We start from the raw sequence: 24,147 nt of genomic DNA, 5'->3' as shown, positions 1-24,147 counted from the left end.
GTGGCAGGAGAAGGTGGTGGGTGTCCCTTGGGACGGTGAGGCACTGCTTCCCCCTTCCACAACTTTGAGTCAGGATGAGATTGGTTTTGTAACAGGTCGTGCTCTGGGGATGGACCCTGGCTGGGTGACTAAGGAAGATTTCCAGGAGGTAGGGAGGAGAATGATGGGGGAGGGTTGGGAAGATGGAGATGGAGAGAGACATGACAGGAGACAAGGGACCAGGAAATTCGGAATATGTAGGGCCTCAACTTCGTTTGGGATTTGTTTATTGGGGAGTCTCTCCAGATGTCTGTTACTGGGATTCAGCCCTTGAGCTGAGAAAGGGCGATGGCTGAAGCCAAGTGAAAGTGCCTATGGGGGTCCCCTATATCTCTTTGAAAGGACCTCTCCTAGATTCCCAAAAGACTTTCTCCTTGGATGATCTCATCCAGATTCATGGTTTCACACATTTCCTCCACACATTGTCATGGATTACCCTCATCTTTTTCCCCTGCCCAGCCTTTCTCCTGGGACCCAGACTTTGGATACCAAGAGGCTTCTTGAGTGTCCCATACTGCCTTACTCTCAATCAAATCCAGCTTCTTCCCCACCCCCAGTCTCTGCCCCTCCCCCATTTATTAAATAGCACCATCACCCACTCATTTACCCATGCTAGAAACCCCAGGCATTATCCTAGATTCCTCCTTCTCATGTCCCCAAACATCTGGCATAGAAATATGTGCCAATAATGCTTGGGTCTGTCCATTGCCCGGCATTGCTCTGGTCTGGGTCATCCTCAGCCCTTGCCTGGATTACTGAAAGTCTCAAACTTTCTTTAGATGAAATTCTCCATCTAAAGGCCAGAGTGATTGCTCTAAAACACAAGTCTGCTCATGGCACCTCTTTGCCTGAAACTCTTCAATGACTTCCCATTGTCCTCTGGATGAAGTCCAAAATCTTTAACGTGGCCTGCTAATCATTTAAGGACTGAGCCCGTACCTTCCTTCCGAGGCTCATCTTTTCATAGGTCACTCTCCATCTTTCAGCCCCTCCTTCCATGTCTCTTCCTTAGGCTTCAGCCAGATCAGGCTTCTTTCAGCATCTCTGACCCACTCTCTCCACTCTCCCCTCTGGGCCATCGAACATGCTGTTCTGCTGTTCTCTCTGCCTGGAACACCCTCCCGCCTCCCTCCCAGCCTTGCTCTTACTCATCCTTCAGTTCTCAGCCTACTTGTCACTTCCTCTGGGAAGCCTTCCGTGACCTCCCAGACTGGGCTGAATGCCTCTTCTGTATTCCCACAGTCCCTTATTCATCTTCTATCACATAATTTACCACGCTGCGTTGGAAATTCATGAATATCGGTTTATCTCTTCTGCCTTTGGTTTCCCTGAGGGTAGGAGTGGTGTCTTGGTGTGTGTTTTACTCCCCCTCCCTTCCCATGCTGACATTGGCACCTGGTAGAGATCCAGTAAATATGTGTTGACTGAGATGGATGGATGGGGGGCATAGGAGGTGCCACATGGGTCACTTCTCCAGGAGGTGGAGGCTCTAGTATTCTCTCCTTTGTGTCTGGGAAAGACCATGCTTTCACCCTAGGACACCAGCATGGTCCCAGTTTTGGTCAACGAAGGGCACCTGGAGAGTCTAGGGTGACCCAGAGAATGAAGAAGGATCCGCAAGAGAAAGGAAGCATTCACTTCTTCATTAAAAACTTACTACGTGTCGGGGAATGCACCAGGCTCTTTATACATGCTGTCAACTAAAATTCTGCAAAGGGGGTGGTTACTGTTAGCTCCGTCTTTCCTATGTGCAAACTGAAGTTCAGAGAGTTAAGTGGCCACACAGGTGGATGTCCAGGCAGAAGGGTGGCAACCCATTGCTGCCAGACCCCTGACCCCTCTGCCTTCTCAGGTGATGGCAACCCCAAGGAGAGCAGCCCCTTCATCAACAGCACTGACACAGAGAAGGGAAGGGAATATGACGGCAAGAATATGGCCCTGTTTGAGGTGGGTTGCTGGCGTGTGTGACACCCCATTCATCCACCACTGCCTCCCTCAGGAACAGTGTCCTCCTCGGGTCCGCCTTTGCCTTCCCTTTACCCCTGCCTCTCCCTCTCCTTATCCCGCATCCACTTTCCCTGCTCTCTGTGCTTATTCCTCCTCCTTCCCCATCTCATCCCACCCCCAGTGGTTTGCCTTACTCACCCCCATCTCTCTCTGCCTCCTACTATGTAGCTCGCCTCTCCCTTCCTGGGCCTTTGTGTCCTAACACTGCCACCCTCACCTCCCCAGGAGGAGATGGACACCAGCCCCATGGTGTCCTCCCTGCTCAGTGGCCTGGCCAACTACACCAACCTGCCCCAGGGAAGTAAGGAGCATGAAGAGGCAGAAAACAATGAGGGTGGAAAAAAGAAGCCAGTGCAGGTGAGGGCCTTGGGGGAAAACGGATGGGGCTGGAAGAGGGGGTGGAGGGGCAAAAGGGTGGGGGCCAAAAGAGAGTCAGTTGATGGATGATGGAGGCAGAGGGATAGGAGTTGGGGCTGAGGGTGAGGAAGGGATAGAGGTGAAGGGAGGAGAGGGAAGGGAGAGTAAGAACCAGAGGGAAGAGGTATGAAGGGCTGGGGATGGAGAAAGGAAGGGAGAGGGGATGGAAAGTAGGGAGCTTGGGGTGTTCATAGTGACTACAGGCTGCGGAAACTGATGCTGGCTTCCCCGGCAGGCCCCGCGCATGGGCACCTTCATGGGCGTGTACCTACCATGCCTGCAGAACATCTTTGGTGTCATCCTCTTCCTGCGGCTCACTTGGGTGGTGGGCATCGCAGGCATCATGGAAGCCTTCTGCATGGTCTTCATCTGCTGCTCCTGTGTGAGTGACATCTGCTTCTCCCTTTGGGGCAGACCAGGAACCAGGGGTGGGGGAGGGGGAGGGGAAGGATGAGACCTGAGCTTTTTATAGGAATCACTGCGTATGATCTTTGAGAGTAAATTAGGTCTGACTGGTCCTTCTTGCTGGTCCCCGATGGCCACTAACCAGGTTTCACCTGGATCGTGTTTGTATGTGTGTGAGTGTGTGAGTATGTGTGTGTGTGTGTGTGTGAATGACTGTGCGTATAATTACACAAGGAATGCAGATTCATTGATGAAAAAGCTAGGTGTACAGAAGGAAATCAGATTCACCTGGAAAACCCCAGTGGTGAACATTTTCGTAGGCCCAGACTCACAGGAAATGGGATTATGTGTTACGAACAGCTTTGTAATAGAATCTCTTCCATCCTCCCTAAAAAATCAAATATTCACTAAACAACCTACTTCTCATCATGTTTACAAACCTTCACACATGACCCTTGAGCCACCTCTGCATGTGAGGTGGCCGGTGCTGATGGTAGTACACCTATTTTATTTCTTTTTAACGTTTTATTTTCAAATAATTTCAGACATACAGAAAATTTGCAAGAATAGAACAAAAATCCCTTTCACCAGACTCCCAAATGTTAACATATTATCGTATTCATTCCATCCTGTCTGTAAGTACCTTTTTCCCTCTGAATTGAGAGCAAGTTGCAGACATGATGCCTCTTTATCCTAAATCCTTCAGCGTGTGTTTACTAAAAATGAGGACATTCCCTTACGTAACCACAGTACAATGATCAGAAGCAGGAGGCTAACACTGATACGTTAATAATGTCTTAATAGTAACACATTAATAATGTTTTATCTGCAGGCCTTATTCAGATTTTGCCAATTGTCCCAATCATGTCCTCAATAACTGAAGAAAATTCAAAATCATGTTTCTACTCATTTTTGAGATCATGATTTTAGCCTCCGTTAATCTGTAACAGCTGCTCTTTCTTTGTCTTGCATGACATTGACACTTTTGAAGAGTTTGTATAATGCCCTTCCATCTAGGTTTGTCAGGTATCTCCTCATGACCAGATTCAGCTTATGCATTTAGGCAGAAATACAGTACACCTATTTTATAGATGAAGAAACTGAGGCTTAGAGAAGTGAAGTGACTTGTCCCAGGTCAGACAGCTGGTCAGAGGCCAAGCTGGGATTTCCAGATTGCTATAGCTTGTGCTCCCTCCGTGTGAGTGGTGAATAAGAGGTTTTCTTGACAAGAAGGACTTGGCAGCAGTAGAAGTTGGAACAGGACCAGGGAGAAGCTCAGCAAGGACTTGTGGGTTTGGCAGGTGTTTATAGGGTATAAGGTTTGGCCCTGACCCAGGGCACTGCGGCCCCTACCCTAGCTGCCCCTCTGATGATCTCTATCCTCACAGACCATGCTCACGGCCATCTCCATGAGTGCAATTGCAACCAATGGTGTTGTACCTGGTATGTGATGGGGATTTTTGGAGGGGAAAGGGGCCCAGATGGTCAGGAGGGGGGGCCAGATAGTTGGAAGGAGGGACAGGGCCATAGGCTTTGGGGGCCATCAGGCCTAAGAGAGGCAATATTGCAGACCTGGGGGCTGGGCTATGATGTTTGTGGAGTAGGTGGGGACAGTGGTATTAAGGGGAAGGGAGGGAGACGGTTGATGGAGTTGAACAGGGCAATGCAAGATCTCCCTTTGCCTGAGACCCTCCTCTCTGTCATCCTATTTTTCTGAGCCATGACCTCCTTAGAGGGGTAATTAGCAACATGGTAATTAGTGCTGCAAAATCCACTCAGAGTGGCTCGCTGAGTCCCTCACCAGTCCTAGGGTTGTAGCCTGTAAACTGTGAGGCACAGAACAACCCCTTTCCCAGAGTTCCCTTACCCCCAATGGCAGCCCAGTGTCCCTCGAACTTCTCACTGACATTAGGTTCTTTCTGCAGCTGGTGGCTCCTACTACATGATTTCCAGGTCTCTGGGCCCAGAATTTGGGGGCGCCGTGGGCCTCTGCTTCTACCTGGGCACTACTTTTGCTGGAGCCATGTACATCCTGGGCACCATCGAAATCCTGCTGGTGAGAGGGGCTGAGGAGGAGGTGTGGGGCCCCAGGCTGTCAATCAGTTAACCAATGCTCCCTGGACACCTCCTAGGGAGAGGTCCAAGCCACTCAGTGAGGCCAAAGGGAAATCAGATGTGGGTCTATCTTTAAAGAATTCACAGTCTAGTTGGGGAGACAAGATACAGTAATTACGTAACGTGAACAGCTGTCATTCATCAGGCACCCACTGTGCTCTCAGCAGAGTTCCAATTGCTTTACAGTCATTATCTTGAATCCTCATAAGGATTAAGTATTATTATGCCCATTTTACAAATGAGAATCTCAGAGAGGTGACATGACTTGCTCAAGGTCACTCAGCTATCAAGCGGCAGAGGTGGGTTGATAACAGTAAAGAGTGGTAGAAATAACAAAAGTAATGTCACACAATAGCTATATCTTGTGATTGCCCTACCACGTGCCTGAGACTGTACTGGTTTCTCTATGAATGTTAATTGTGCAGGGCAGATGACCAGTGGGTTGCAAGAGAGAAGAAGAATGTGAGGGGGCTGAGTAAAGAGACCTGTTAGGAGTTGTGACTGATGAGAAGAAATCAGGATTCTGGGAAGTGTTTGAAGGAGAGGCTGGTGATGTGAGTCTCGGCTCTCCCTGCCCTTCCAGGAAGAGTTGGGAGCTGAGGAGAGGTTCCTGGGATGTAGACAGTGGAGCTGACATTTCCCAAGCCCCTACCTTATCCAGGCTCCACGGCCTGCAATGTATCATTTTAGTTTATCCTTACAACCGTTCCATGAGTTAGATAATGTCCCCATTTTATAGATGAGGAAAGCAGGGCTTAGGGAATTTAAGGAATGTATGCAAGGGAACCTGTGCCTTTCTGACCCCCCAAACCAGTATTTGTCCACTCTACCACACTGTCTTGGAGAACTTGAACTTGATGCAGCTTTTGTTTTGGGGACAGAACGGAAGAGTATGGGGACAGGGAGGATGGATGGGGAATACAAGACCCAAGGAATCAAATTATGAGAGAATAATAATAGATCTCCATGACTTTAAAAAATAATTTAAAAATTATTATAAAGGCAATTCTGCCAAACGCACAAAATTGGAAAAATGTCAAAGAGTGTGAAAAAGGAAATAACAACTGCCTGAAGAAAATCACCATTAACATTTTGGTGTATTTCCTTCTATTTTTTTTACCATGAGAAATTATATTCTGTCTTTGTAAAATAGACGCCATAGATTTCCCTAAATAACTAGAAACTCCCTTTGTAAATATCATTTACAAGTGAAAATAAACATATATTCACATAAAAATATATTCTTATTTTCTAAGAATATAAACATATTAATATTTAGTATGGAAATTTTAGAAAATACAAATATGCAATAAGAATAAAGATGATCAGGGGTGCCTGGGTGGCTCAGTCGGTTAAGCATCCAATTTCAGCTCAGGTCATGATCTCAAGGTTTGTGGGTTCGAGCCCCATGTCAGGCTCTGTGCTGACAGCTAGCTCAGAGCCTGGAGCCTGCTTCAGATTCTGTATTTCCCTCTCTCTCTCTGACCCTCCCCAGCTCACACTGTGTCTCTCTCAGAAATAAATAAAATATTTAATAAAAAGAATAAAGATGATCACACTTCCTCTTATCATTGGATGTCATTACCAGTCTCAGACTACTGTAAATAAGCTGTGATGAGCATATTTTTTTCCAAAGCTCTTCCTGCACTTCAGGTTATAACCTTGGGGGGTGATTCTTAGTTGGTTATTGCTGTATCACTCACCTGACCTCCTTGCCCTCTTTCCACAGGCTTACCTCTTCCCAGCTATGGCCATTTTTAAGGCAGAAGATGCCAGCGGGGAGGCAGCTGCCATGTTGAACAATATGCGTGTGTATGGCACCTGTGTGCTCACTTGCATGGCCACTGTGGTATTTGTGGGCGTCAAGTATGTCAACAAGTTTGCCCTTGTCTTCCTGGGTTGTGTCATCCTCTCCATCCTGGCCATCTATGCTGGGGTCATCAAATCTGCCTTTGACCCACCCAACTTCCCGTAAGTGCTGTTGCTCTGAACCTACGGCATCCCTCCTCCTCCATGGTTAGGTTTCAGGGTCTGTGACACTAGTCTCTGCCAACCTCGCTCTCCTCATCTCTCAGAATCTGAGTCATTGTGGATTCAGAGCAACCTCCCTTGGGAAGTAAAATCTCTCGTGGTTTGGAGGAAATCTCTACAGGGTGGGATAATGTTTCTGGAGGTGGGCAGAGTGTTCCTTGTGAGGGCCAATTCCTCGCTGGTGGGGCAGACTTTGGAAGAACCAAGTGGGATTATTTCTGAAGGGATGACTCTGTGTTAGGGAAGCATTTCCTGGCAGGGGACAACTTCCTGGAATAAGACAGCTTATTAGTGTTGGATGCCTTCTGTATTGCGGGTAAGGTCACAGAAGAGAGGGTCTAGAGTCTCAGATCTTTGTGGGTCCTACCTCGCGGTTCCTTTACATCCCAGAGCCCAGGACTGTTGACTGTTGTCCATGGTGCTGAAATATAGCATTGCACTAAAGTCCTGGTTTTTGCTGTGGCTGCATATTAAAATCACTTGGGGGAACTTCGAAAAAACACCGATTCTGGGCTCCATCCCAATTAAATCAGGATCTCTGAATATGGGGCCCTGAGATCTGTGTTTTCAGAGCTCCCCTGGTGCTTCTATTGTGAAGCCAAGGCAAGGTTATGTCCCTCCCCCATCTTCCTCCCTTGTTGCTCTCCCTAGGATCTGCCTCCTGGGGAACCGCACACTGTCTCGCCATGGCTTTGATGTCTGTGCCAAGCTGGCTTGGGAAGGAAATGAGACGGTGACCACACGGCTCTGGGGCCTTTTCTGTTCCTCCCGTTTCCTCAACGCCACCTGTGATGAGTACTTCACCCGAAACAATGTCACGGAGATCCAGGGCATCCCTGGCGCTGCCAGTGGCCTCATCAAAGGTCTGGGGGGAGGGAAGAGGGCTGGTGTCCAGGGAACACTACAGGGATTGTGGGTTAAACAGTCAGGATTAAGGAACTCTACTTGGGATTCACTTCAATTCAATCAGTTTTAATTGAGCACCTACTCTGGGCCATCTGTCCTTGGCATCACGGAGGAATAGAGATGAAAGGGGGCCTTCAAGTATCTTAATACTTAATAGGAAAGAAAGTCATCAGTTTAGACAAGTATTAACTAAGCATCTACTTGGTGTCTAGCACTGTGCTAAGCACCAGGAACATGACATAAATAAGTCACAGTCCTTGGCTTCAAGGAATCCAATGGTGGATACAGATGTATAAGAAAATAAATCACAATACGAGCTGATGTGACTTCAATGAACAGAGACCTCTCAGGGGAGGGAGTGGTCATGTGTAAAAGAGGGCAAGACAAGGCTTCCTAGACTCATCTGAGGAGGGTTTTGAAGGAAAAATAAGAGCTTTTGAGTTATTCTAGAGGAATAAAGGAATTAAGGCAGAAGAACAGCTTGCCTGAAAGCATGCAGACAGAGAAGAGCATATTGTGTCCTTCCAACCACAAATAATTTGGTATGACTGGGGCATAAAGTACAAAGGAAGGAGGGGCAAGAAATGATGTTGGAGAGGGTGGCATAAGCCAGATTGTAGCAGGCCTTGGAAGCCATATTGAAGTGTTTGAACCATGTCCTGAGGGTAACGGGGGCCAAAGGGTTTTGAGTAAGGGTTGGGAATGGTTAGTATTCTTTCTTTCTTTTTTTAAAAATGTTTTATTTATTTCTGAGGGAGAGAGAGAGAAAGACAGTGTGAGCAGGGGAGGGTCAGAGAGAGAGGGAGATACAGAATCTGAAGCAGGCTCCAGGCTCTGAGCTGGCTGTCAGCACAGAGCCTGATGCGGGGCTTGAACCCACGAACCGTGAGATCATGACCTGAGCCGAAGTCGGACGCTTAACCGACTGAGCCACCCAGGCACCCCATGGCCAGTGTTATTTCTAAAGGTTCACTCTGGCTGTTAATATGGATGAGGTAAAGGGAGAGAGAACAGAGGCAGGGGGTCCAGGAGGAGGCTGATGCTGACTCCAGGTGAGAGATGATAGTTTTCCGATCTAGAGCGATGGAGTGATGTCTGTGGGAGTGGGGCAGTGGTTCTCCCCAAGGGCTGTTTTGCCCCCTAGGAGGCATGTAGCAATGTCTGAAGACATTTTTGGCCATCACAACTAGATGATTGTTACTGGCGTCTAATGCACAGAAACCAGTATTTTGCTAAACATTCCAGTGCTGTAGGACAGCCTTCCACAACAAAGAACTATCTGGTCCCCAAGCGTCCGACTTCGGCTCAGGTCATGATCACACGGTTTGTGGGTTCGAGCCCCATGTCGGGCTCTGTGCTGATGGCTAGCTCAGAGCCTGGCGCCTGCTTCACATTCTGTGTCTCCCTCTCTCTCTGACCCTCCCCTGCTCATGCTGTCTCTCCCTCTCTCTCTCTCAGAAATAAATTTTAAAAATTAAAAAAAAAAAAAAAGGAACTATCTGGCCCCAAATGTCAATAGGGCTGAAGTGGGGAAACCCTGGAAAAGAGAGGAGGGGCATATTTGAGAAATGTTTAGAAGGGATAATGTAGAGAAGTTGGAGATGGTTTTGAAATGGATATGGGGAAGGGGAAGAGTTGAGGGCAATATAAATCTGTCTGAATTAATGACGCTCCGTTTACTGAGGTAAGGGATACAAAAAAAGGAGCTGGTTTTGAGGTGGCTGGCTGTTGAGATCAGTTTGGGACATATTGAATCAGTCTGAGATAGGTCTTTCTGTGTCTTTTTACTCCACTAGACTGGACTCTTTGGGGCAAAGACTAGATGTGATTCACGTGCAAACCTCTGCACATGGCCTGACCCAAAGCAGGAGCTTAGGGAATGTCAGTGGAAATAAACTAGAGCCAAGGCCATGAAGGAGTGAGAAGTAGTTGACCTTGACCCTTCTTTTTCTGCCCACCCCATCTCCTGGCCCTGGAGCTCTGGTACCCTGACTTCTGGTATTCCTCCTAAGCATCCTATCTCCTCCCACAGAGAACCTCTGGAGCTCCTACCTGACCAAGGGGGTGATTGTGGAGAGACGTGGGATGCCCTCAGTGGGCCTGGCAGATGGCGCCCCTATCGACATGGACCATCCTTATGTCTTCAGCGACATGACCTCCTACTTCACCCTGCTGGTTGGCATCTACTTCCCCTCAGTCACAGGTGAAGGGGAGCTCAGAGAGGGAGGACTCTGCCTGAGAGTGATGGGTAGAGAGAGTCAATGATGATGTGGGGGAATTTCTAAGTCCGGCAATCTCATCACATGGGCAGAAGCCAAAATCCAGTTTTCATTGCACAGATGTGGGAATTAAGGCCAGAAGAAGCTATATAACGTGCCCAAGTTCTCGCACCAGTCAGTATGCCAGGACTAGATCCCAGACTTCCTGGCTCCGAGGCTGGTGTCCTTTCTTCTTGTTCTTTCTCATCTCCTGTGGCCCCTGTACTAGCTGCTCCTCTGTTCACAGGGATCATGGCTGGTTCTAACCGTTCCGGGGACCTACGGGATGCCCAGAAGTCAATTCCCACTGGCACCATCTTGGCCATTGCCACCACCTCTGCTGTCTGTATCCTGCGCTGCTGGGCGAGGACCACCATGGGTGGGGAGGGCTGGTGGCGGGGGGTGGGGCAGGAAGCTGAAGCTGCTGCTTCATCCAGCTGGCCTGGGAGCATAAAGGGGAACGTCATCCTGGGGATTCTCCTTCAACCTCTGCTACAGACATCAGCTCTGTTGTTCTGTTTGGGGCCTGTATTGAGGGGGTCGTCCTGCGGGACAAGTAAGTAAAGGAATTGGGGCTGATCCTGTTCTGGGTAGTGGGTATATGGGGCCAAATTCTGGGAAACAGACCCCACAGAGAGTGTTGAGTTTGTGCAAGGGGACTTGTGGGAGGGACGTCACAGGGGATTGCTCGCAAGCTCGCCTTATATTTTATCTTTTTCCTGTCACTCCAGCTCAAGAAGCTTGGATGGTGTCTCATTGTTTTTAGGATAATGCTACTTTTTTTTTTTTTGCTTTAAAATGTATTAATCCATTTAACATGTCTTAGATGTCTATATGTTGGTCGCTGTCCAGAGTTCTGGGGGAGAATAAAGATAACACATGCTTTTTGTCCTGAAGGAGCTCTTTGGGAGCTGGTAACTACTCCCAACAACAGACTTGAAATGTGGAGCAGGAGGAGTGGGCTCTGGTAGTGCACCAGAGGCTACAATCCAGTCTTCAGAGGGTTGGGGAAGAGGAGGTGATGCTGGAAGTGCCTTATACACATTTTCCCATTTATCTTTCTCACTTTAAATGTTGAGTAGAGAGTACTTAGGTAACTAGGATTGAGAAGGGCATTCTAGATGGTGGGAACAGCATGAACAAAGGTGGAGGAGAGAAACAGTAGTGTGTGTGTGTGTGCGCGCGTGCGTGTGCGCGCGCAAGCACACACATGGGTGCCTATAGCTGTGAGAAATTCAGGGCTTCTGGAGCCTACATTTTTGAAGGGTGTGGGCACGTGCCACCACCAGGGTAAAGTAGGAGGTCTTGTCACAGAAGTCAGTTTCCATGGCGCTCTCCTGGCTACTGTAAGGTAGAGAGTGGAGCCAGTTCTGGAAGCCTGGTTTTTGATACCAGGAAATTAGAGCTTTATTTTATATATATAAAAAAAATAGGGAAACCCTGAAGGGTTTTAAGCAGGGGGGTGACCTGGCCAAATGGACAATTTGCATATATTACACTTATTCACTTTTAGGGCAACTTAATCTCCACTCATTTCATTTAATCAGAGACCTCCCTTGGGATACCTGGGTGGGTCAGTCGGTTAAGCGTCTGACTTTGGTTCAGGTCGTGATCTCATGGTTTGTGGGTTCGAGCCCCACGTCAGGCTCTGCGCTGATAGCTTGGAGCCTGGAGGCTGCTTTGGATTCCGTGTTTCCCTCTCTCTCCCTGTGCCCCTCCCCCCTCTCAAAAAATAAATGGACATTAAAAAATTAATCAGAGACCTTCCATAGAACTGCCAGGGATTCAGCAAGTCATGCAGTAAAACCCTTCATCTGATTCTTATAGTCTTTCAGCAGCAGCCCATTGGGGCACACCTCTGCTTGCACACTCCAGCCACTACCTACTGAGGCAGCATCATTCAATTTAAAATAGTGTCACTGTTAGAAAATACTTTTCTTTGCTTCTCATATCAGATACCATTACCATACGATGAGGCCGGAACCCCATTTTTGAGATGGAGACACAGGTTCTAACAAGCTAAGAGATTTTTTCCAGCTTAACATATTACACAATTGACCATTTACTAGAATCACTATTAGTGTCTTGTTCCAGGCATAGTGCAAAGCAAAATACCTGTGTTAGTTCCTTTTATCTTGTCCAATCATAAGAGATAGCTTTGTAATGATTCTCATTTTACAGCTGAGGCAACTTACCCAAGGTCACACAGACAGAAAGTGCCCAGGACATTAGGAGCTTTGTCTCTCCTCACTTGCTCCCACAGAGCCTAGTTCTATGATGGGCATATAGGTGGTCCTGGGGTTGGTGTGGGAGACACGTTCTGGAGATGCAGGTGGCATTGCTCACCCAGCATCTCCTGTCCCCTTGCTGCTTCTTTCCAGGTTTGGCGAAGCTGTGAATGGCAACCTGGTGGTGGGAACACTGGCCTGGCCATCCCCTTGGGTCATCGTCATCGGATCCTTCTTCTCCACCTGTGGGGCTGGGCTGCAGAGCCTCACGGGGGCCCCGCGCCTGCTGCAGGCCATCTCCCGGGATGGCATAGTGCCCTTCCTGCAGGTCAGTGGGGGATGGAGTGTGGGAAGAACAGCCCATGCATTACACCAGTCAGCCACACCACTGCCCAGAGAGGCCACCCAGTGAGTCAAGGCCTCCTAGGGCCCTTCTGCTCTGCACTATGAATAAGAAGAATGGGTGTGCTTTATTTGGGATTTGGCCCATGGTCAGTGCTATCGCTTTGGGCAGAGTTGTCTGCTCTTAGAAGAGAAACAAACGGCCCTCCTTCAGCTGAGTGATCAGGCAGGGAGGCAGCCAAAGGGCAAGAAAAGTGTGGCTCTCTCTGTGGTGCTTAAAAAAACAACAACGATTTATGGAGCACACAGTCATGGCCACTTGCTGGCCCCTGTAGCTGCTCTGCATGTGTCCTACACGTGCTTCTTTTCCCCTTAAGGGATCATTTGGACTTCATTAACTGAGGTACCAATGTCAGAGTGGCAGAGACACAGCCAAAGACTGGCATCCCCTTGGGTATCCCTAAAGAGTGAGAAATACAGCATCCTCTCCCTACTTCCTCACTGGTTAGGGGATTCCTGCCTTTATTGCACTGGTCCCCAAGACTGGAGAAGAGAGACATGAAGTTCCTAAGATCTCAGGCCTCAATGATGGTTGCTCTGTTCCCAGGTCTTTGGCCACGGCAAAGCCAATGGAGAGCCAACATGGGCCTTGCTCCTGACTGCCTGCATCTGTGAGATTGGCATCCTCATTGCATCCCTCGACGAAGTGGCTCCCATTCTCTCTATGTGCGTGCTGGCCTCTTGCCCTGCGCATCAGCTCGGGGGTGCGGTGGGGGTGGGTGGTCTTTCTACGGGGATCCTCCTGGATAGCCCACCCAATAGTGTAACAACCTGTCTTTTGTTATATGGAGATTCATTCCTACATGCATCAGGGTGTGTTGAAAGGGGATTTGGCTTTTGAATCCCTTCCCAAGTGCCGGAATGTGCTCTGGGCACCTCCTCAATTTCGTACCCTCTTCCCCCCTTTGTTTTCTTGTGTTTCTCTTTCTGTTTCTGCCTCCCTTTGCATCTCTGCCTCTCCTGGGGCCTTTCTGTGTTCTAGGTTCTTCCTGATGTGTTACATGTTTGTGAACTTGGCCTGTGCCGTGCAGACACTGCTGAGGACCCCCAACTGGAGGCCACGCTTTCGATATTACCACTGGTGGGTGCCCTGTGTCCTTCCCTGCCCAACACAACACCCCTCTTATCTCCACCCCAACCCCCACCTCACCCTAGCCCATCCCCAAGGACTAAAGATCCCCCAGATTAAATAGGGAGCCCATTTCTCCAGCTTCTGTAGCCCAAGTAGCATGAGAAAGGTTCTGGAGAGGGTCTCCCTATAATCGCAAATAACATAACCCAGTCGAGAACAGTCTCAGCTATAGTCCTTCCCTGCCCGTAATGCCCAATGTCTTTCAGTCTAGAGGAGGAAACCTCAGTGTCCTCATCTGTGAAATGGGGAAGACAACTTCAGTGACCTCGGGGGCCCTTGTGAATGTTACAGAGTTTCGTGCATGGAAGATGCTTATTATGTGGAGCCTGGGGCTCTTCTGATTATTTTACTTTATGGTCCTTCGTCTTCACGATAGGCCCATGGGGCAGACAGGGCAGGAATGACCATGCTTGGTCTACAGAAAGGAAATGGGCTCAAGCAGGGGAAGGGAGTGGCCCGAGGTCACTCAGATAGTCTCTGGCATACCTGGACTCGAACCTAGGCTGCCTGACTCCCATCTCAGTGCTCCTGCTTTGCCCGTCGCCTCCTCCTGGGGACACACTCTTCCCAGGAGATCTTGCCTACAACTCTCTCCAGAGACCCCTGCCTCACATGCCATCTGGCAGAGTGATGTGGCAGGATCTAAGGCACTGGGACAAGGCAGTGTGTTGACTCAGGAGTTGGGTGGGACATGGAGCGGCGCCCTGTGGCTGCTCGTTCACCCAGAATGTCCCAGATCCCCATGGTGCTCTTGGAGATGATGGTGTGAGTTCCTCCAGACCTGAGCTTCCCTAGACCTCCCAGTTCTTGCTTGGGCCCTGCCCCATTTAACTCTTGTTGTCTGAGCCCTGGCACCGGTGACAGTCCTGCTGGGGCTCAGAGGCTGGGTCTTCCTCCCGTTGTCCAGGACACTCTCCTTCCTGGGCATGAGCCTCTGTCTGGCCCTCATGTTTATCTGCTCCTGGTATTACGCCCTGGTGGCCATGCTCATTGCTGGGCTCATCTACAAGTATATTGAATACCGCGGGTAAGTGCGGGGAAGTGGGGAGGGCTGGAAGGGGGTAGGGATGAGGTAAGTGTGGGGAGAGGCTGGGGCTGGAGGGGAGGGGAAGGGGTGATAGGGGTGGGATTGGGAGATAAAGGACAGGAGTTGAGGGAGGGGCTGAGGCTTCGAGAAAAGGAGATGGCCAAATGGCTGCACCTTGCCCTGGGGCAGCCACCTCAGTGAGCGGGCTTCTTCCTGACACCTCTGGCTTTCTGCTCTGCTTGATCCTCTTGGGCCCTCAGGGCAGAGAAGGAGTGGGGCGACGGGATCCGAGGCCTGTCCCTCAGCGCTGCACGGTACGCCCTCTTACGCCTGGAGGAGGGGCCCCCACATACCAAGAACTGGAGGTAAGCGGCCAGGTGCGCGTGGGAGGGGCCCAGGGGAGGGACAGGAAGGGGGCGGGGTCTGACCTTCCCTCGCCTGCTTTGTTTGCTGAGCGGTGCTCCTGCCACAAGGGTGTGCCCTTAACCTCTCCTCTTCTGCTCAGCCTAGTCTGAACCTTTCCCACCCGTGGCACCCGGGGTCAGGCTGAGCCACCATCTCTTCATCCCTCCGTTCACCCCATCCTGTGTTTAAAAACATGCGTGAATGCATGATATGTGCCGGGCCCCCTTCTAGTCTATGGGGACCCGGTGAGCTAACAGTTCCATGGAAAAGACACACACAGAGACAGACAAACGTAATATCGTGTAGCATCTGCTCTGGGAGAGGTGGATTCATTCACTTTGAGAGTTATAGGGGCTCCTAGAAATCTCTAGAATAAGAACAATCTCTTCACTTTATTCGTGGGAAAGCCAGGGACCAGAGAAGGTCCCAGAGGTCACGGAAGGCAGAACTGGAAGCAGAATCTTTGCCTCCGCCTCTCAGCCCCGCGTGCTTCCTAGCCGATAGCTCTGCAAGCCCGGCCCTCACTCGTCTCCCTCAGGTCACTTTGCCGAGAGTAAGGCCTGAACTCTGAGCTCTGCCTAGGACATTGTTGGCTTGCACTTGCTGATGTCTATAAACGGGGGCTTCCAGAGACCAGGGCTTTGCTTTGTTTGTCTGTGAATTCTTAAATGCTTGGCACAGCGTGTGGCCCAGAGTGCTCAGAGAATGCTCTTAAACTGATGGTTGGTTGGATGGATGGGATGGCCAAATGAAAAAGGAAATGAATGGATAAATAGATGAGAAGATGGCTTAGTGTACATATGTATGGGAGGGTGATTGGTGAATAGATGAATGTGTGAATGGGCGGTGGCAGGTGGATGTTAGATAATTAGGTGAATAATGCATATATAGGTAAATTAATATGGATGTGAGTGGGCGACTGAAGGATAAAATGGCTGGGTGGGTGAATGGATGGATGGATAAGTGAGGTGGACGGTGAGATGGGTAAGTGGGCGGATGGAGGGATGTGCGGGGAGCTGGTTGGATGGGTTGGTATTCAAGGAAATGGATGGATGAGTGTTTAGGTGGATGGATGGGTGATGGGGGTAGAGGTGGGTGGGGGTATAGAGGATGGAAGGCTAGTAAACTCACTGGTGTTTTGGTGTGTGGGTGTGTGGTGTACGGTGGGTAGAAGTTGGGTAGGTATTGAATGGATCACAGGACCTTGAATCCTTTTCAGGCCACAGCTGCTGGTGCTGGTGCGGGTGGACCAAGACCAGAATGTGGTACATCCGCAGCTGCTCTCACTGACCTCTCAGCTGAAGGCAGGGAAGGGCCTGACCATTGTGGGCTCTGTCCTCGAGGGCACCTTTCTGGACAACCATCCCCAGGCCCAGCGGGCGGAAGAGGTGAGAAGAGTCCCTTGTGCGAAGGGGGGAAGGACAGGGCACTCAGGAAGACAGTCCTTGACCTTTACACTTTGCCTCCTTACCACCTTTGGGACCAAAGGCAGCTCAGGCTTTTCTGTCATCTTTCTTAGAAGAGGAATCTAAGGACTCAGAGAGTGAGTTCCTTAGACTCTAATTCTCAGAACCAAGGACCATCAGAGCCAAAAGGCCCCCATCTTATGGATAGGGAAACTGAGGCTTAGAGAAGTCAGGTCATTTGTCCAAGGACAGAAACCAAGCTCAAATTAGGACTGCTTGACTCCTGCTCCAGGCTTCACCCTGCCAGAGTAAAAATCTTTCAAAGCGTCTTCACATCTCTGATTCTTTCAACCCCCCCGTGCCACATGGAGTTGGCTGTGTGAGTATCCACATTTAGTACAGGAAGAAACAGGCCCAGAGAGGGAAGGCAGCTTGCTGAAAGTCACAGAGCTGGCTGGAAGCACAGTCAGAATTTGGGCCTGGGTCCCTGGCTCTGGGTCGTCTGCTTCTGTCTGCGTCCACTGGTCTGTGCTCTCGGAGCAGTGCACAGGGCCAGCGTGGGCAGGAGTGGCCGGCTTCTGTGTTATGCAGCACTAACAGGTGTCTGGAACCTGGTGGGTAGAAGAGGAAGTGGGTTCTGTCTTCGATCCAGGCTTCTCTTCCCTTGGGGCTGTGGCTAGTTGTGGAGAAAGGAAAGGGGGCCGGAGTGAGGCGAGGCGAAACGAGGAGAAGTACCCCTAATGGCTTGTGACAGTTGCGGTTTCTGCCTCACTGGGCCGTTCACACCAATCTGTCAGGGCCCAGAGCTGGAGGCCTCCACTGGTCAGCTTCCTTCAACATGGAGTGGGTGAGAATGTGCTGCATACCAGACAGCGGGCTAGCACGGGGAGATGGGGGATGTATAAGACCAGATCCCAGCCCTCAAGGTGCTCACGGGCTAGTGGGAAGATAGAACATACCCAGAAGGCTCTCAAGCCTCCCCGCTGTTGATAGATGCTTCACTAGGGTTCATATCATCAGAATAATAGACTGTGTTGCGTGTTTCCATACCTTACCCACAGCATGTCTTGTAATTCTGCCCGTTCCTAAATGAGGTAGCTGTCACTCCTGCATGACAGATGGGGAAACTGAGGCTCATAGAGGTTAAGTGATTTGCTTAAGGTCGCAGAGCCAGGAGGTAGCAGAGGTAGGAGTTGAAGCCCTCTCTGCTTGACATCAGGGTAGTGGTTTAGAGTGTGGGGGGTAGAGTCAGAGCCCTGGAGTTGAACTCCTACAATAATATACCCATTAGCTGTGTGGCCTTAAGCAAGTCTTAATTTCTCTGAACCTCAACTTCCTCATCTATAAAATAAGACTAGTAAGAACACTGCCTTCATAGTGCAGGTTGAACGTGCATTTAAAATGCTTATCATTACGCTAACTTTTAAAAGTTGTTGGAAACGAATGGTCTGGGCACGCAGAGGAGCCCAGTTCTGTTCTGGTCTGGGTCTCTGGGTGGCTTCTGAGAAGGTGACATTTGAGTTGGGCCAGCAATGGGTGGGCGGGTCCCAGGGGTGGTGGAGGGCTTGCCAGTGATGGCAGGGCGGCCGGTCGCAAGGGGTAAGGTCACAGACAGCTTTGCCAGATCACCAAGGAATGGGGCTATAGGTGATGGGGAGCCGGGCGCAATTCTGGTGCCAGAGGCTGACGTGATCCGGGCTCAGCTTCGGGAAGATGGGGACAATGAAGGGGAGAGACAGGGGGAAGGGAAGCCCGAGGCCCATCCTTGTCTGACACGCCCCTCCCCCGTCTCCCAGTCCATCCGGCGCCTGATGGAGGCAGAGAAAGTGAAAGGCTTCTGCCAGGTAGTGATTTCCTCCAACCTGCGGGACGGCGTGTCGCATCTGATCCAGTCCGGGGGTCTCGGTGGGCTGCAGCACAACACCGTGCTGGTTGGCTGGCCCCGTAACTGGCGGCAGAAGCAAGATCATCAGACATGGAGGAACTTCATTGGTAACACTGGAGGGGGGGAGGGGCGGGGGCAGTGGTGGGCTGTGGGTTCTCCCTCTTGGGCCCGGGAGCTCTTTCCCAGATGTGATGAGTGTGGATTTGGCACACGCAGGTGTCGGTGCTCAGAGCTGGCCATGTGCCAGGCGCGGCGCTGGGTGCTGGGGATTCAGCTGTGAAGGAGACAGTCTTGGGCCCTGCGGAGCTGGCTCGGCCCTGGGGGAGAGTCAGTGGAAGGCAGTGGAAAAAGCTACAGCTGTGAAGTCAGAGAGGCCTGGGTCTAGATCTCACCTCCGGCCTTTCCAAGCTGTGTGATCGTTCACAAGTGACTCACCGTCTCTGAGCACTAGATTCCCTGGGAGTATTGTAACAAGGAACATATATAGACTGTGTTTTGTGGGCCAGACAAGTTGAGCCTCTCTCTAAGCCTCGTATTCTCTCAGCAGTCCTGTGTGGGCTACGCAGTGTTATCTCCACTTTATTGGTGTGAAACGGAGGCCCAGAGAGATTGAGGAGTTTGCTCCAGGTCACATAGCTGGGATGCCTAGAAGCTGCCTTGTTGACTCCAGGCTATTCTGGCTCCTTTCTAGGTGGATCATAGTTAGAAGGCAGTGGGAGGTTAAATGAGGCCTTGCACCAAAGAGCTCCAAATTCTTACGAAAGGCGGGTAGTATTATTGCCACTTGACAGGTGGGCAAACCGAGGCTCAGCAAGGCCCACATCCAAACAACAACTAAGTGATGAGACCTACGTAGATGCTGGTCTTCTGACTACTCAGGCCAAGGCCAAGGCCAAGGCCGGGTGCGGCGCTGGGAGCCAGGAGCCTTGGTGCAGGGACGGGCCGGGGTCACTATTTTCCCATCCGGCCTTCTCCTTGGCCTTCCCCAGAGCTGGTCCGGGAAACCACAGCTGGTCACCTGGCCCTGCTGGTCACCAAGAACGTGTCCATGTTCCCTGGGAACCCCGAGCGCTTCTCCGAGGGTAGCATCGACGTGTGGTGGATTGTGCATGACGGTGGCATGCTCATGCTGCTGCCCTTCCTGCTGCGACACCACAAGGTGAGTGTGTGTGCGTGGCTCATGGGCGCTGGCCAGGGCCAGCCTCCCTGAGGGCTCCTGGAAAAGGGCGCCGATCGCCTCCCTTCTCCTGCGATGTTAGGAGCTGACTGTGTCTCCCCTGGCAGGCGTCCTTGCCTTGTGAAGGAGAGCGCTGCTTAACTCTTGCAAGTGATACTTTAATGGGGCTCTGACCTAAGCAGGGCAGTGGGTTTGTAGGGAGTGGCCACCGAGGTAGAGGATTTCAGGTCCGCATGTATGTGCGTGGGAAGGTGAGTGGGAAGGGTGAGGGACAGGGCCCTCTCTAGGTTCTGGCCTTGAATTTTCTCACTGCATCCGGGCTGGACTGTTCTGGGTCTCCTTCACCCTCCAGGTCTGGCGGAAGTGCAAGATGCGCATCTTCACTGTGGCCCAGATGGACGACAATAGCATCCAGATGAAGAAGGACCTGACCACCTTTCTGTACCATTTACGTATCACCGCGGAGGTCGAGGTCGTGGAGATGGTGAGTACCTGGGAGCCACCCCGGAAGTTTTGGAGTCCTGCCCGGCCCTCTTTCTTCTTGGCCCTAGCACTGAATGGGGCAACCCCCAATCTATCAGCTTATGATTCTGGATCCCTTCCCCAGCTTATCTACCTCTTAGACTCTCTTGTAGTCACCCAAGAGTCTGGCTATCCGTCCGTCCGTCCATCCATCCGTCCGTCCATCCCTCTCTCCTTTACAAGAATAGCCATGTCATTATATGTAAGGCACTGTCTCATGCCCTGTATTTATATTAATTCTCACAACAACCGATGAAACGGATATAATTATTAGCATTGCCTTTTTATAAATTAGGAAGTTGAAGCACGGAAAGGTTAATTTGCTCAACAGTACAACTAAATGGCAAAGCCAGGATGCAGACCCTGGCGGGCTGGCTTCAGAGTCCAGGCCCCTAGAGATTACACTGCATGGCCTCCCATCCATCCGTTCCCCTCGGTTTATTTACCCATCCACCCATCCCTCTGTGTATTCATTAATGTATTCACTCACTCAACTACCCATTCATCCATATATGTATTCATTCATCACTTTGTCCCTTTAAAATTTCTTCCCCTTCTCCATTCACCCAGGTAATTAATTAATCTGCTCATTCATTAATTCACCCATTCATACGCCTGGTCCTGTGCTGGGCTGAGGAGGGAATGAGCAGCATTGTCTTCAAAGAGCACTGTCCTCTGCTTCGTCCTTGCCTCCCACAGCTATTGGTTAAACTAGGTCATTAGATAGAAAAGCCCTAGGCTGGCAGAAGGAAGGGGGTCCGCCTCCCTTCCCTTGGCCTTGCACCTGAGCTCATGCTTTCCTCCCTTGCCCCTGTCACTCCCACCCCCATCCCTGCCCGCCCACAGCATGAAAGCGATATCTCGGCTTACACCTACGAGAAGACATTGGTGATGGAGCAGCGTTCCCAGATCCTCAAACAGATGCATTTAACCAAGAATGAGCGAGAGCGGGAGGTGAGATTGCCCTGGCTGGGCTTGGAGAGCCTCTAGCTGCCGCCAGCTCTGGGTCTGCACAGGTTAGGGAGGGGCCAAGTTTCACACTCCTGGCCATTGGCACCGCCTTCAGCCTAGAGCGTCACTTATCGCCCTTATCCCCCTCAACCCCATCTCCCTAGCAGCAGGGGTACACCACGCCTACCAAGGCTGCCAGCCAGGATGCAGAGGGGTTTGGCACAGGTGACAGATTTTCCTCTGTATGTGACTTCTGGGGCCCAAGGGAGAATTGTGGAAGCTAAATATATATGGATGATGATTCCTCATGGGCGTGGGCTCATGAGTGTGGGGGATAAGCCATCATGTGATAGACCCTGGGAGAGTGGGTAACAGATGGATATTTAGGGATAGAGCTGATGGTGGGAGTTGGGGGGCACACCTTCTAGGGTATGGTTGATGCGTTCTCAGGGGTAATGACGATGAGCCACCCATGGGTTATGGGTGTAAGATCTCCCAGGTGTGAGTAATGTGGACCACTGGAGTGGGGATGAAAGCCCACCTCCTTGGTGAAACGAGCGACGGTACTCTGGGACTGGGGACTGAAGAGCTCTTGGGGGCAGGTGACGGGGTTGCCTGTGGAATGGATCTTATCAATGAGGGTGACAGACCGTGGTTGAGGACGTCTCCCAGGTGTGGATAGTATATTTCTCAGATTGTGGTTAATGGATCCTCAGGGGAATGAGTGATGGGTAACTTTTTGAGCTGGGAAAGATGAGCGCCTCAAGGATGTTGTCCAGGGGGGCAGTAAACAATGTAAGAAATGACATGTGCACTAACCAGTCAGAACCCACACTGGACCACAGTGCTGAGATAGAGCCCAGCTGGGCCAAGTGTTAACCCTTTGCTTGCTGGACAGTGGGGCGGTCAGGGGTTCTGCAGATGAGTGGGAGTGGTCAGGTCAGCAGGGCAAAAGCTATTTGGTATGGAGGCGTTGCTATATATTAACAATTGGTACGGTTCCTGAAAGTATGCATTGTGGCCGAACACCAGCTCTGGCGGTAGCTGTCTGTAAGGCATGGGTGGTGACTCCCAGCAGAGCTGGTGCTAACCTGTGTCACTCCATAGATCCAGAGTATCACAGATGAGTCTCGAGGCTCAATCCGGAGGAAGAATCCAGCCAACACTCGGCTCCGCCTCAACGTCCCGGAAGAGTCGGCTGGTGACAGTGAGGAGAAGCCAGAAGAGGAGGTGTGTGGCTGGGTGGTTTGGCCGCAGCCAGTGGGAGCAGAAGCTTGGGCCTCTGAGGAGTCATGTGCTGCCGCTTCGTTCATCTCTCAGGTGCAGCTCATCCACGACCAGAGTGCTCCCAGCTGCCCCAGCAGCTCTCCGTCCCCGGGGGAGGAGCCTGAGGGGGAGGGCGAGGCCGATCCAGAGAAGGTGCATCTCACCTGGACCAAGGACAAGTCGGTGGCAGAGAAGAATAAGGGCCCCAGTCCCGTCTCCTCCGAGGGCATCAAGGACTTCTTCAGCATGAAGCCGTAGGGGCCTGGGGGCTGCGGGCTGGGGTCTGGGGTCTGGGGTGAGCCTGCAGGGTCTCTGCTCCCCGTGGCCGAGCAAATGAGCAGAGGAGGTCCTGGTCGGCAGACCCCACCCAGACCTTGTCTGGGCGTCCCCATCTGAGGACCTGGGGGTTGGGCTGATTGCTAAGGGTCAGCACTCCCGGGTGTGCACAGTGAAGTGAGGGGGTATGGCTGGGAGAGCGGGGACCAACATGCAGTGGGTGGGGGTGGGGGAGCATGGTGGCCCAAATGCTCAGTCTCTCCTTCTTCTTCTGACCCCTCTCTTGTTCTTCCTCTCTTTGCTTCTCTTGTGTTTCCTGAAGGGAGTGGGAGAATTTGTAAGTGCTTCAGGATTTTTTTTTTTAAATTCTCTCTGCTGGGTTGGCCAGGGTCCCTGCTCTCCTCTATCATGAACCCTTGGTGTGGGCCCCTGGCCGCTTGGTGTCTCTGAATAGCCCACCTTGGAGAGTTCTGGGGTTGACCAGGTGCCAGGGGCCCAGTGCGCCTGGGGCCGGAAGGGCACTGGGTCCTGCTCCCGGGGTCCCGGCTCACTCGCCCTCCGCCCCCCTGCCTCCCGCAGGAACCAGTCCAACGTGCGGCGCATGCACACGGCCGTGCGGCTGAACGAGGTCATCGTGAAGAAATCCCGGGAGGCCAAGCTGGTTTTGCTCAACATGCCTGGACCTCCCCGCAACCGCAACGGTGACGAAAATTGTATCCAGGACCCTAAAGTGGGGCGTGCGGGAGGGAGGCGGACGTCAGGGGGAAACGGGGCCCTAGTCCTGGGATGGAAGAGCCCAGGCGTTCCTGCTTCCGGAACCTCAGACCCGGGACGGGCCCGCGGTTCCCTGGCGCCCGATCGCGCCCCCCACTCCGTCAGAGGGAAGGGGATGGTTTTTCTCCTTGACTGGCGCTCAGACATGGAGTTTCTCGAGGTCCTCACCGAGCGCCTGGACCGGGTGATGCTGGTCCGCGGCGGCGGCCGCGAGGTCATCACCATCTACTCCTGAGAGCCAGGACCGGCCACCCGGGCCCGAGCGCGCCCGGCCGGCGGCACCGGAGCCCTCGNCCCGGGCGCCCCCGGCCGGCGGCCCCGGAGCCCTCGCCGCGCCCCCCGCCGCTGTCACCGTTTACATACAGACCCTGTGCCCGCGCCCTGGCCCCTTTCCCCGCTGCCTGAAGCCCGGAGGCCACGCCGCTCGGGGCTGACTCGGAGGGGACCGCCCCGCGCGGAGGCCGGAGCCCGAGCGCCCCGTTGGCGCGTCGCTCTGCGGGCCCGGCCTCACCCCGCCT

General features: G+C 51.7%; 1 protein-coding gene across 1 annotated transcript; it reads left to right on the top strand.

Moving 5' to 3' along the window:
• The first annotated feature begins 1,915 nt into the window (after nucleotides 1-1,915).
• On the top strand, nucleotides 1,916-23,897 carry SLC12A5 (solute carrier family 12 member 5). The gene is made up of 25 exons (XM_077766509.1): nucleotides 1,916-1,986; nucleotides 2,272-2,403; nucleotides 2,699-2,845; nucleotides 4,257-4,311; nucleotides 4,794-4,924; nucleotides 6,713-6,954; nucleotides 7,666-7,877; nucleotides 9,953-10,123; nucleotides 10,426-10,524; nucleotides 10,677-10,734; nucleotides 12,560-12,734; nucleotides 13,356-13,474; nucleotides 13,791-13,889; nucleotides 14,848-14,967; nucleotides 15,228-15,332; nucleotides 16,592-16,760; nucleotides 18,575-18,770; nucleotides 19,653-19,822; nucleotides 20,193-20,324; nucleotides 21,209-21,316; nucleotides 22,421-22,543; nucleotides 22,634-22,833; nucleotides 23,178-23,192; nucleotides 23,435-23,568; nucleotides 23,773-23,897. The coding sequence occupies exons 1-25, from the start codon at nucleotides 1,972-1,974 to the stop codon at nucleotides 23,862-23,864; spliced, it is 3,219 nt and encodes a 1,072-aa protein (XP_077622635.1). The 5' UTR covers nucleotides 1,916-1,971; the 3' UTR covers nucleotides 23,865-23,897.
• The last annotated feature ends 250 nt before the right edge of the window (nucleotides 23,898-24,147 follow it).

This window comes from Crocuta crocuta, unplaced genomic scaffold (assembly GCF_008692635.1).
Source record: "Crocuta crocuta isolate KB4526 unplaced genomic scaffold, BGI_CrCroc_1.0 scaffold71, whole genome shotgun sequence".
Classification (NCBI taxonomy): domain Eukaryota; kingdom Metazoa; phylum Chordata; class Mammalia; order Carnivora; family Hyaenidae; genus Crocuta; species Crocuta crocuta.
This window is presented reverse-complemented; position numbering and strand designations above follow the sequence as displayed.